Source organism: Ammodytes marinus (genome assembly GCF_949987685.1).
Source record: "Ammodytes marinus genome assembly, chromosome: 8".
Classification (NCBI taxonomy): domain Eukaryota; kingdom Metazoa; phylum Chordata; class Actinopteri; order Uranoscopiformes; family Ammodytidae; genus Ammodytes; species Ammodytes marinus.
The window spans coordinates 29,536,387-29,549,115 of NC_137212.1; the positions used below are offsets into that span (position 1 = coordinate 29,536,387).

General features: G+C 38.4%; 1 protein-coding gene across 1 annotated transcript in view; it reads left to right on the forward strand.

Annotated features, from left to right (window-relative positions):
• Positions 1-355: 355 nt before the first annotated feature.
• Positions 356-12,729, forward strand: part of slc1a7b (solute carrier family 1 member 7b) — a gene marked incomplete at both ends in the record, with an annotated part of 56,195 nt that continues 43,821 nt past the window's right edge. Inside the window, one exon of the mRNA XM_080033192.1 lies at positions 356-496. Within this exon, the coding sequence (XP_079889318.1) occupies positions 356-496 (141 nt within the window). The remainder of the gene's footprint in view (positions 497-12,729) is intronic.

Here is a 12,729-nt window from a genome sequence, read left to right on the forward strand (position 1 = left end):
CAGCTGTTCCATGCCCCTGGCGGTGGGTCAGTGTGCACACAGCAGCAGGGTGGCTGATGGGTGGAGCTGGGTGGCTGGGCGGGGGATGCCTGGAAAGTGGAGAGGATCTTCTTAGCTTAGTGCAGATTGCCGCGGCGACTAGCACTATATGCTGAGCCTGTAGGTGCTGTACAAAAAAAAGACATCACGGACCATTGGATATATTCCACATCCCAATCCTGGATTTTACATAAACCACAATTTTTTTTTGTTGGTAGTTGTCCTCATCACATCTGGATTGTGTCCAGGCTTTGGTGGTGGGTTGAGGGACATTTATGGGTTACTGATAGAGGATACCGGGGACAGGTGACTCGCGATGGCGGTGGCACTGGACGCCGTGTGGCTGAGGGTGAAGAACGTGTGCCAGCAGAATGGGCTCCTCATCATGTCAGTGCTGGCTGTCATCATTGGCTGTCTGTTGGGATTCTTCCTGAGGACACGGCGGCTCACAGAGCAGGTCAGTCAGTCCGTCAGTTGGTTATCATGCAGGCTTTGTTTTTTTTGGGGGGGGGGGGTTCCCTGTTCCTCTTACAACTGTGGAGCATCACAACACACTAAATGCTCCCCCCTCCCTCATTTATTCTCCTGATTTGTTGCTTTAGTTAGTTTAGTCTAGTTTATTTCACACTGATACCAAGCCATATCTCATATTTATGTTTCCAAAAGCATGTCTAGTATTCTATCATTTAACAGTGGTGCTGTTGTTGTTGTTGTTGTTGTTGTTGTTGTTGTTGTTGTTGTTGTTGGTGGTGGTGGTGGTGGTGGGGTGTACTTAAGTAAAATGTTGACGTAAATACGAGTCCAATTTACTTCACACTGTATCAAGCCAGAGTTATGTAAATTGGAGTAGTATTTCTGTATTCTTTAAAATTGTCTGTTTAGTCTTTCTAATTGGATTTTGCACTGGTGGTAGGACTCCATAGGCCTAGGATCTTCGACCATTACATTTAGAACAAGGTCCAGTGTTTGGTATGTTGAAATTGGCTTTTTATTTAAATTTTTTTGCAATTCATATGTACGGTACATACAATTACACAGGTTCCTCTTTGGGAATCAGGGTCTTGTTATGGATTCCTTGTCCCATTCAAGATGTCTATGACTTGCCAGCAGTTCCAACAGAAATACTTCTCTCATCTAAAGCTCTCTCATGGTTTCCTGAAAGTAATTGGTAGAGGCCCAAATAGGCCGTTCCTTCAGATTTATCTTGTGAACCATTTGAGGGGCCAGAGCCCTATCTTTAGCAAACTGTGTTCTAAACTATCTTACTGTTTATGAAGCGCCTCTACTGGGAAGGAGTTCTTCCACCAGTTAGTAGCAGTTTAACAATAGGATATGCAGCCTAGAAAAAAACAATTTAAAAGTCAAAGACTATAACAATAGAATGGTTTCCAAAGATGCGAAAGGTGTGAGTCTGACTACTGACTACAAGACTTCTTCTTCTTTTTTTTAAAGATTATATTTTGGCATTTTTAAGCTTTATTAGATAGTACAGAATGAAATGGGGAGACAGAGAGAGAGGGGGGATGACCTGCAGTAAAGGTCCACGGGTCGGATTCAAACCCACAACCACTGCAACGAAGGCTGGAGCCAATACCTTACGCGCTCTATCCACTACGCCACCGGAGCACACCTGACTACGAGACTTCTAGAATATTTCTATTTAATGGAAGTGTACGACTGTAAGAAACATTCATTCGTGGGTTGCTATAGCTCACTGTTAACACCATAACAAGGAGACAGTGTGGAACAAGATTATTTTTCCTCTGTTCATACTGACCACTAAGAGATCCCTACAAATGCATTTCACGCGTATGTGGTGGAGGCCGCAAATCCTTGTTTTTCCGTGCAAAATATATTCTAAAAATGATATGAAGTTAATATGAGTGCATTATCCTCAGACTTCTGAGATTATCTTTCAAAGTTACAGCCTTTTAAGTTAAAAAAAAATCTCATGCATGTGCGTGAGTATGGTTTTAAGTTGGCTTTTTATTCTATCCGTTTAAGCTAAATATGGGAAATAAAAAGGAGGAAACCCGGGTTAACTTTATGGGAAGAGGTATGTTCAACATGCAAAAAAAACTGAAATTACTCAAATTTAAACACATTCAAAAGTAATAATATTTTACAAATGTTAAGGTTCTTCAAACCACTTGCTATTGAGTGTTGTTTTAAAGGTTTGTAATCAAATGAAAAATTCCAGAGGTCAACTATTTACCCTTATTTGGCTTAGTGGCTATATATTTAATCTGCACAACTCTATTAGCAAAACTGCACCCTTTTCTTTCGCACCATCTGTCTGATGAAAGTGCTGTCATATTCTCAAATAGGCTTAAAAATAGCATGTGGCACCTTCACTCTCACAATAGGGGATTACAGTTCAATCAAACGAATGGTTTACCTAATTGTACTACATCAAATAAAAAGTGCTTGCCGGTGTCAGGGTGTCGCAAGACAAGTCACAAAGCAGGCGCAAACCTTTACGTTTAATTTTACATTTTCTTATATATAGTCTTTTCCCTGATCTTGTATTGTATATTAATTGATGTTGAATGTGGTGTATGAAAATTGTACCTGACTGTTGGTTGTGCTTATTTTATCATGGAGCTGCCTTCTTGGCCGGCCAGGTCATTCTGGGAAAAGAGATTATAATCTGAATGAATTTTACCTGGTTAAATAAAGGATATTGATTGATTGATTGATTGATTGATTGATTTAATGTATTGAACGACCATATCATTCTGTGTTGGAGGAGCAAGAGAAGTGAGACAATGTGTTTGTGTGTGCCAGTCTGTATCTGGTATTAGTCAATTGAGATGCGATGAAACGTCATTTTAATCTGAGGAGGTATTACACTCTGCCGAAGCAGAATGTTAAAGAATTAGCCCGTATAAATAAAAATATACATAAATTAAATAGTTTGCAGTTTAATGTAAGCATACACAACAGCTTCCACACAAGCTCGTACTTATCAGAAATGTATGAATGTATCTATGACATAAATCGGGATTATAGATTAAAGTATTGGAAGGCTTTGCAGAATCAAATGTAATGTCAGAATGACACATTGACACACTGATCATTTAGTATTAAATACTAATGTATAATATACAGCATATTTCACATCATTTAGTAACATAGAAACATACAAACGCCATGTAGGCATGAATTATTATTCAATAGACAAACACCAGTGTGTGTGAAACGTGTGTAGGATGAAGCCGCTTCCATTGTTGCTGAAATAATATTAACAAACAAACTTCATTTGTATCACACCTTTCATATTAGACATGCAGCCCAAATTGCTTAGAATATTGAAAAGACAGGCATGGATCGCAAAAGTGCTTTGTATTGAAATATAAATGGTGTGAACATTAAAAAAAACAAGGATGAAATACCATATAGAAGATATTTGATGATGGAAGCACAAATAATATCAAATGAAGCAAGAACATCCCATTGTTCATAACAGTCAAAGTGGATCAAATAAAGTAAGAGAGGTTCCACACTCTTCTTATTTGTTTTACTTACAGCGGAGGCAATTTGAGACTTAATAAAGTAATAGCTTGTTTGTAACTTGTTGAGTGCACACACAGTCTAACCACATGCATAATATAAATCCGATAATAGAATGGTCACGCATACATTCCTTAGTCATTTGAACATATAGCTGTTAAGTTAACATCAGAGTAGTGGCTGCTTTTAGCTTTGTTTCTACTGCCGTGCTGAAATTGAAATGGAATGGAGGCAAAATGTACTGTTGTATGTTGTTGTATGATGACCTGCATTTTTTTTAAAACCTTTATTTATACTCGAGATATCATTGAGGGGTGACCCTCATTTGCAATGGTGTCAAGAAACAAAAACAACAATACATACACAATACACAATGCAAATACATCAAATACACAACAAGCTGGTAAAGAGAAACATTCTAGACAGAGGTGTAGTGGCTGGAAATAAAATAAAATTGGTAAAAGTACAATACGGCCTAATTAAAACAGGTACAGTTAGAGTTTGGCAGATTTAAGATATTAAGTTTAAATTGGTTAAAGGATCATGGTATTCATTTGAATTTGTTGCTGTAACTTGTTCCAGGAGTCAGTGGCACTGAAGCTTAAAGCTGTACTGCATTTCCCAGCTCAGACTGGGTTTGTGGGATATAAAGCATAAGCATGTCAGTGGAGCGGGTCTGATAAAGCCCATCTGAAATTTGCTGCATTTCTGTTAAATAACGAGGAAGCTTCCTGGTCAAGGCTTTGTAAATGAATGTGCCAATGTGCGTCACGTCTTTCTTTAAAAGAACACATCTTTAACAGACTTTAAGGCAGAACAGTTGTGTTGGATTGCATCAGATTGTACACGTTGAGGCCTACCTTGTAAAGTGGACATTGAGCGTGTGCATTCCCATTTCTGTGTGTGCGTTTAAAGTAAATCTACTTTGCAGTTTTAAAAGTTGTCCATTTTGAATGAAAAAAAAAAAATATATATATATTCTAACCACAGACAAAGAACTGAAAACATTAGTTAATTACCTAACCTGGCCTTAGCCCCTCCATCTCGAAAAGAAAAACGGGCAAACAATGGATATGACTCATCCTCTCGGCCAGAAATCACTATGCAAGGGGAAAATCAAAAGACAGATTGAAGGGGAAACTGTGCAACCAAACGTAACAAAAAAGCCGATAAGGTTGCATCAAGGGATCGTGAGAAAGATTTGACAAGGAGACAAAAATCAATCAATGCAAACATTGCTGAAATATCCTAACTTTTAGTCCTTAACGTCAATGCTAAATCCTGCATTATCCCGTAATAATTGTTGTAATAATAACTCTGGTGCCTTTCAGACTCAGCATACTGTATGTCTCCAGTTTGTAAAGCTCATTTCTTAACTTGTATTTCCCCGGCCAGCAACGGAACAAGATCAGGGATCTCTTAAGGAGAGAGTTAAACCGATCAGGCCAGCACTTATGGGACAGGCAAAGTAAACAGCCAATATTATTTAGGATATTCATTAATATTGTCGTCTAAAGGGGGAATTCATTTTATAGAAAAAAAATTATTCAATTATTATTTATTTTCACAGTATATTTTGGCTTCTAGTGATGTAAAGAGGTAGATGTATAAACAGTTGAAATCCCTGCAATTCTAGGCAAACACACAGCATAATGCCAGGTCATACAATTAAACAAGAGGCCAAACTGCGTGGTCCCATATTAAAAAGAGCATAACAAGGCATTTTAAACTTTCCCAGAAAACAATGTTGAGTTAAATAAAGAGTATACAAAGAGTATTGAATTAGATTTGTTTCACTAAGGTGATGACCGTACTCATGTTTGTTCTTCACGCTGACTAGAACAGCAGGACAATCAGAGAGACATAGCATAACATGTGGCTTGTCCTTGTTTGAGCATGGTGTGTGTCTGTTTGGACTGCAGTTTATAGTGGCATCTCTCATCGTGTGTAAGCTCCCTCTGCATTTGTGGAGGGGGTGGCGCAGACAGAGAGGACAGCACATATCCTTTTTCTAAAAAAAAGTACTTCAAAAAGTTTCAAACCACTCTTAAAGAACTGTAAACATTTATTTACTGCTTGAAATGGGCAGCTCCTCCACCTGGAGTCCATATAAGAGACCACAGACAAACAATAAGAAGCAAGGGTAACACTTTATTTTGATAGTCCACAGTTGACACTAACAAGTAGATATACAGTTGCATGTCAACAGTGAATGAGTTGATATTCAACAGAACTCTCTCAACAGATAAGTAACATGTATTCAACTAACTGCTAGTTAACTATAAGTTGCACTATTAGTAGATGTTGTGTTTATTTTGATAGTCCACAGTTGACACTAACAAGTAGATATACAGTTGCATGTCAACAGTGAGTTAGTTGATATTCAACAAAACTGTCAACAAATGTAAGGTGCATTCAACTAACTGTCAGTTCAGTTAACTGTAAGAACATGTTATATTGTTAAACAATTTTACAAAAACCCAACAGAAGCAAAGAGCTATTTGGGTTGCATTTGGGATTGTGAGAAACAGATTCGACTTGAAGTGCTAAAAATCAAGCGATGCTATAAAGCATCTAGCTGCTATTGTGAATCATCTTTGAGCATTTGGAAAAGCGCTATATCAATCTAAAACGTTTGTAATAGTAATACCCATGCTTTTTAAAACTATATGCCCCCAGTTTGTAAAACAGGCTCTCTTCTTCATTTATTTTATTGAATTCTTCCCAAGCATCATAAGTGGATTTACTTTCAAGGTGATTGTCTTGGATCAGTTCTCATTTGTGTAAAATATATTCAAGCTTTTATACTGGCTGAATAATGGTAGCTGGAAAATCTTTCAACAAATCTATATTCTTTGAAAGTGCATTCTGTATTTGCATTGCCTACTGTGAGGGAATTTCCGGTCTTTATTTGTAATATTAATGGTAAAGATTAATTGTGCATTTATGTCTTGTGTGTCTGTCTCTCAGACTCTAGGTCAGCCTTGGAGCCTGTTAGGAGACACTTAGGTCAGTTGTATAGATAAAGTCTCATCTCCTTCTACTCCAGAATGTTATGGTTCACTGTGTTCAGCTCTCAACCAAAACATTGGTACGCTTGGTGCCCGAGCCAGGGAGGTGTTAGAGATAGCACAAGGATAATACACTGCTCTCAGGATGTGTCCGTCAGAATTGAAGTGCAAGTCACCCGAGTTGCAGTCCGGTTCTCCTTGGCCAAGCCTGTAATACATATTGCTTCATAATTCATCCAAGTCTCCTGAAATATTCTTCCACCTGAGTTGACCTCCAACCTTAAAAGAACTTCCATCACACCTACTACCTTAAAAGTTCCTCACAGCAATCGCAGCACGCTACTCCAAACACCAGTCCAAACTCGTAGAAGAGAACCCACATGACGATGGAAGATGTTTCCATAGAAACTCGCTTTAATTGTGCCCTCCACTAGACTATCTGTTTGTGTTTTTGCTCTGTTTTGAACATCGGCTGTATGAGGTATTATTTATAGATACATTAACAAAAACACAAACAACTTGCACTGCGGCTGCTCTAAAAGCAGTGCTAGCGTTGGAGCTGTCATAACACGTTATATGGAATGGAGGAGCCCAAGACTAAAGAATTTCATTGCCAGCGACTCTGTAATTGCTGTGCATATGACAATAAAACCATCTTGAATCTTGAATCTCTTATATCTAACTTACAGTGGAACAGCTTCATGCTTTTAAACGGCAGAAATGTAACCAGAGCAGTTGAAGTTAACTCAGTGTGTCGTGTGGTATACACACTATCAATAATTTAAGGCTGTGCTTTGGAATTTCTTCAAGCTGTTAAAAGAAGGAGGGCAGGTGTAGGTGTAGGAGTGACAGTTCTACTGGAAGTCATGGAGACAAAAATCTTTATTTACTTCAGATCAGAAACAGCTTGGTTCCTCTGGTGTTCCTCATCCTGTCACCCAGCAGCTCCACCTTGAGCTACACACTCGTGGTGTAGGGGTTAGAGCGTCAAAGATGTTTATCTTTTGACCTGCTCCCCTTGAGTACCAGTGTTTGAGCTAAGCTAACCCTGGATGAGCAGCCGTTGCCTATTCCTATATCAAGAATACATGCAGGCACAGATTAAAAAATTTAAAATGTTGAACAATTCCCTTAATTCGAGTTGTTTCTCATAGTTTTGATCAGTGTAAGCAGTATGCTCCAAAGGCAGTGCTAGGGTGGGGTTGATTACAGTAACCTTACCAAGAAAGTGTCACATTATCACAACACATTTGCCCTTACAAATCCTGCCTGAATTCAGTGTTCTTGCTATTAATCTCACTCTCCCTCTGATCATGTCCAGTATTAGTGCAAATGATTGTAATCGCAACCCTGTATGTGGTGAAATCACTCAGTAGAGTTATGCTGCAGAACTAATGTCTGAGAAACATTCTCTCAACCAAGATGCAATCTTTTGTAGGCGTTCCTGTTTTTCATGTTTTTGTCAGAGTGTTAGCAGTGTAGTTTCTGCCTATAGTTTGTCAGCCATTATCACTAGTTTTTCCAAAAGCTGTTGTGTATATTGCCTCCTGTCTGAACTTAGGTCCTATATATCAGTCAAAATGCTCAATAATACCATTTTCTTCACATAAAAAATTGACCATTTCGTCGGTGGGTTTTTTTTAACCTAAAAAAGTTTAGATAGGCTACCTGATATTAACTTTACTTAAGTGCAACACAAATGCTTTTAGCCTTGTTCGATCATGTATTAACTACATATTATAAGCTATTGTTGTAAATAAATAAGAATTGCAATTTTTTTTTTACCATTAAGGTTTTTGTTGGTCACTGCAGTAGAGCAGAGAACACTTTTGGTCAAAGAGCTTTTTTTTTTGTGAAAGCATGCACTACAGCTGTGAACATGGCCTTCATCTGAAAAACAAAGGCACACACACACACACACACACACACACACACACACACACACACACACACACACACACACACACACACACACACACACACACACACACACACACACACACACACACACACACACACAACCTGTCAACAACAATGTAAAAATATGCAATGACCTCCTGCTTGTTTTTGTCTCGTCCGTTCTGTTTTAAATGTGAACACTTAAATTGTCATGTCCCTCACCTAATGTTATGTCTTTCACCTGTCTTGACCTGTACTGCATCACGTACAAAACAACAAAAAAACAAACAAAGGAACATTCCCTCTGCCGGTTGAATTGACTCAAAGGACAAAGAAGAAGTCAGTAACCTGATTCATTCATCCCTCTGTGTGGTGCATGCATGTGAGCTATGGAGTCTTTCATTTATAAGACACATTACATAACCAGCAGCAGCATTAGTGGTGTGAGCTAAGCTAGGCTACCACTGTCTTCCCACTGGAAAACAAAGTTTTCAAAGATACAGTCAGTGTACAACATGTAAAAGGAGAAAAACATTCTTCCTCTTACAAATGACAAATTCTTGGGCGACTGTGGCTCAGGTGGTAGAGCGGGTCGGCCAATGATCGAAGGGTTGGCGGTTTGAAACCCCGCCCTGCGACTTGTGTCATGGTTGTTGAGTCCTTGGGCAAGACACTTCACCCACGTTGCCTCGTGTGAATGTAGATAGTTAGCCTGCTATCGGTGTATGAATGTGTGTGTGAATGTTAACGTGTAAATGGGAACAGGTCTCCTTTGAAAAAGAGTCTCCGGTCTCAATGGGATTTACCTGTAGAAATAAAGGTTAAAAAAATAAAAAGTAAAACATTTTAATAAAATGGAAATCAGAAAGCGATACAATGCACTGCTGCTCAATTCAATCCATGGGGCTTTAATTATAGCCTTTTTTTGTGGAGGGTGTTATCAAGCTTTGAGGCAATACACCGCAGGTGAATAGGGTAACATTTTTAAAGCAATTATGTTTCATATCATAAATTGACAAATTTTTGGCATGTTTTGAATGACAAAATGTATCATTAATAAGACAATTAACAAACTATGAATTAATCCTGTACTATCCTTCAGAATAGTGCTAAGAATGATTATGGAAGTTAAATCGATATACCGTTAAAATATTCAGACACAAGCAGACACAGTTTAGTCAAATAAACACCTAAGTGTACATAAGGGACCTTTTAATTATACTAGTATGAAAGAAGACATGTTATGAAAACAAAATAGACGAAAATCTCTATATTGACCAGTGCCTGAAAATAAATATTTGCCTGCAAGTTTCTCGCCTTAAATGTGTGTTGATTGACATTCTTATTTCTCTCTGCAGGTACTTATGCTGCTGTAACAATGTCTAAGCACCCACCATTAACCACAAGTACATGTCTCTCTTAGTTTCATAGTTTCTTATATGTTTCAAGTGAGCCACCTTTCATTTAACTATGTAACAGTGCCATCTGGGACTGCAAGTGACAATTACGCAATAGTGGAGCGTGCCAAAACATAGCGTATCACTAGCAAAGTAGACAGGGAGAGTGATAAAGTTGGCATACAAAAACACACCCAACCCATGCTCATACTAGTGCAAGATGAGGCAGAGGCACAGACAACCCTTATCTGCATGCTGGCGGTGTTGGAGTGCTGATCCATGCTCTTATACAGAAAAACTATAAGCTCTCTCTGCCTAATGCCCAACAGAAAAGCTCTTTAGCTGTCATTATGCCCCCGCCTCAATCCACCCTCCATCCCCCCTCATCTCCCTAGCCTCACACTCACTTCCATCTATACAATACACAACTTGTCTTTGGTTATTAATCAGCAGATATAGTATACCGTGATGGGGTCTCAGCCATGGTGGTTGCCTCTTCTTGGTCGAACTTGTCATTTACTACTTCAGCAGTAGTAAATGACAAAGATTTCCTACTGTGGGCTTGTCTTTTCTGATAAAAAATGAACATGTGTGTGAGCTCTAATGTAATAATAGATAACATTAGATATGTGCATTGCAGTCGGTCCTGTGTGCTCTATACAGTACAGTTATGCCTGCTACACAACTTGGAACTTGACCTGTTTTAATTAAAAGAAAAAGTGTAATGAGATAATCAGGCCTTTATTTTCCTCTCTATATGTTTTTAATCATAAACAAACAGATAAGCTATGTTAGCCTAATGTTGCTGCTGTTCCTCATTCTATAAGAAGTAAACCCAAGGCTTAGGATATAGGATATTTTCAGTCTAGTTTTGGAGTATATAGCAAAGAGTCGGGATTTATGTGAAAGCATTCATATTTATATGAAAAGCAAGACTTTCTTAAAAGGCAATATACCGATATATGGAATTTCTTTTCCTGATGTGTTTGATTCTCTTATCTAACTATGTTCTCCAGAAAATGTGCTAACCTGGATGGGTGCTACCTGTTAAATGTTGTTCGGATTTTTTCATTCAAATTATCATTGGAAGTAAGTTTGGACTTAAAGCCAGTGAGTCAGTTGAGCTGTTTGTTGTGCTTTGTTTTGCTGTTAAGAGCATCAGTTTGTTGTCCGGCTTATCTGTGAAACTGTGCACTGCACTTGTTGTTCTTCTAGATATTGTCTGAACTGTTCCCACATTTAAAGATCTCTATGCTTAGACCTACTTCACCGGTGGATATATGAAGGTGTATTGAACTCTGAGATCCTATGTAGTTTATTTTTAGTATACATTTTAGAAATCGGATCATCTTAGCTTGAGAAAAGGCAGAAAGAGTGTTTTATGGTCTCACTGTCTAACCCTACATTTTACCTTCTGTGACATCACACATGGTAAAATATAGGGTTAGGATTAACAGGACAGCTGGGCCAAGAGAAGACTGAGGGAAGAAAAACCTTATTCATTATATTATAATAGTGATTTTATAATGATAGAATGCCGGTTCCGTATGGGTGAAGTATTCCTTTAAGTCATCTAGTGGCTGTAATACATACAGTAACCAGTTTGCACTTACGCATGGCAAGTTCCCTTTCTGTCACAGTCACACATTCAGTTTGTGGAGGTGGAACACAACTTATCTGTGCTGGAAGTTTATAGTCCTTTATTTGACTGAATTCTATGAAACTGTGCTAGCAAACTTTTATACAATGTCTCCACATGACTCCTCTGCTCTGCTTAACAGTTACAGTTTTGTTCCAGCCAGAGACTTGCAGCTTTACAATGCAGAAAGATATTAATTTTTTTAATTTTAATTTAGTTTTTTACTCAAAAGGCTTACGACATGTGAACTGCATGTTGGTGTACTGTATATCTGATATGTGGTGCAGTTGGGCTACTAATGCTGGGCTTACACTAGAGGACTTTTAAAAGAGTTTGAAAAGACTGAAGACTGAAACCCTCTTACATCTAAAGACAATCAACTCACACCTGAAGACAACTAGTCATTAGTTTTCAGTCACAGAGTGAGATTTTGAAAAGACAGGGGGTCTCATATTGCAAGACTACAACTAGATTCCTTTTGAGATTAATATCATTTCTGCAAACGCGATAGTGATTATGTAATTAAAAAAAGGTTAATTCAATATTCCGAGCGGGGGACTTCCTTTAGTTATTTGACCATCTTTATTTGCTGATCTCGTCCCCCAATAACTTTAACTCCTAACCCTGTATTTGACGGTAAAGTGTTAAAGGCCTACTTCACCGGTTTGAATATGAAGGTGTATTGAATTCTGAGATCCTATGTAGTATAAATGTGCAAAAAAAATGTAATCGGTTCATCCTAGCCTGAGAAAAGGCAGAAAGAGTGTTTTTTTAACCCTATATTTCTCTTTCTCGTGACATCACAGAAAGAGAAATATAGGGTTAAAAAAACTTACTTTGTAAATATTACTGTGATGTCACAGTAAAAGACATCACAGTAATATTTACAAAGTAAGTTTTTTTTAACCCTATATTTCTCTTTCTGTGATGGATCTCACGCCGAGGCTTCAAGGAAAAAGTGTCCGAAATAAGTGCTTCACCAGGCGGACCCTGCGTCGTGCTTGGTGCATGCGAGAGTGTGACAGTGTTTACGTAATTTCGCTTGAGCCAACCCCTTAAGACTAACGATAATATCAAACATGTTTGATAATGTCGGAACGTCAAGACGGGAAGAAGACTAGCTGAAATCGGGTGGATGACCACCTTACACCAAACGACTGAGATTACGTGCGCGCGCCACAACTCCAGCACGACTTCTGTGATTTTAGTACGACATTGGAAGATTGTCTGC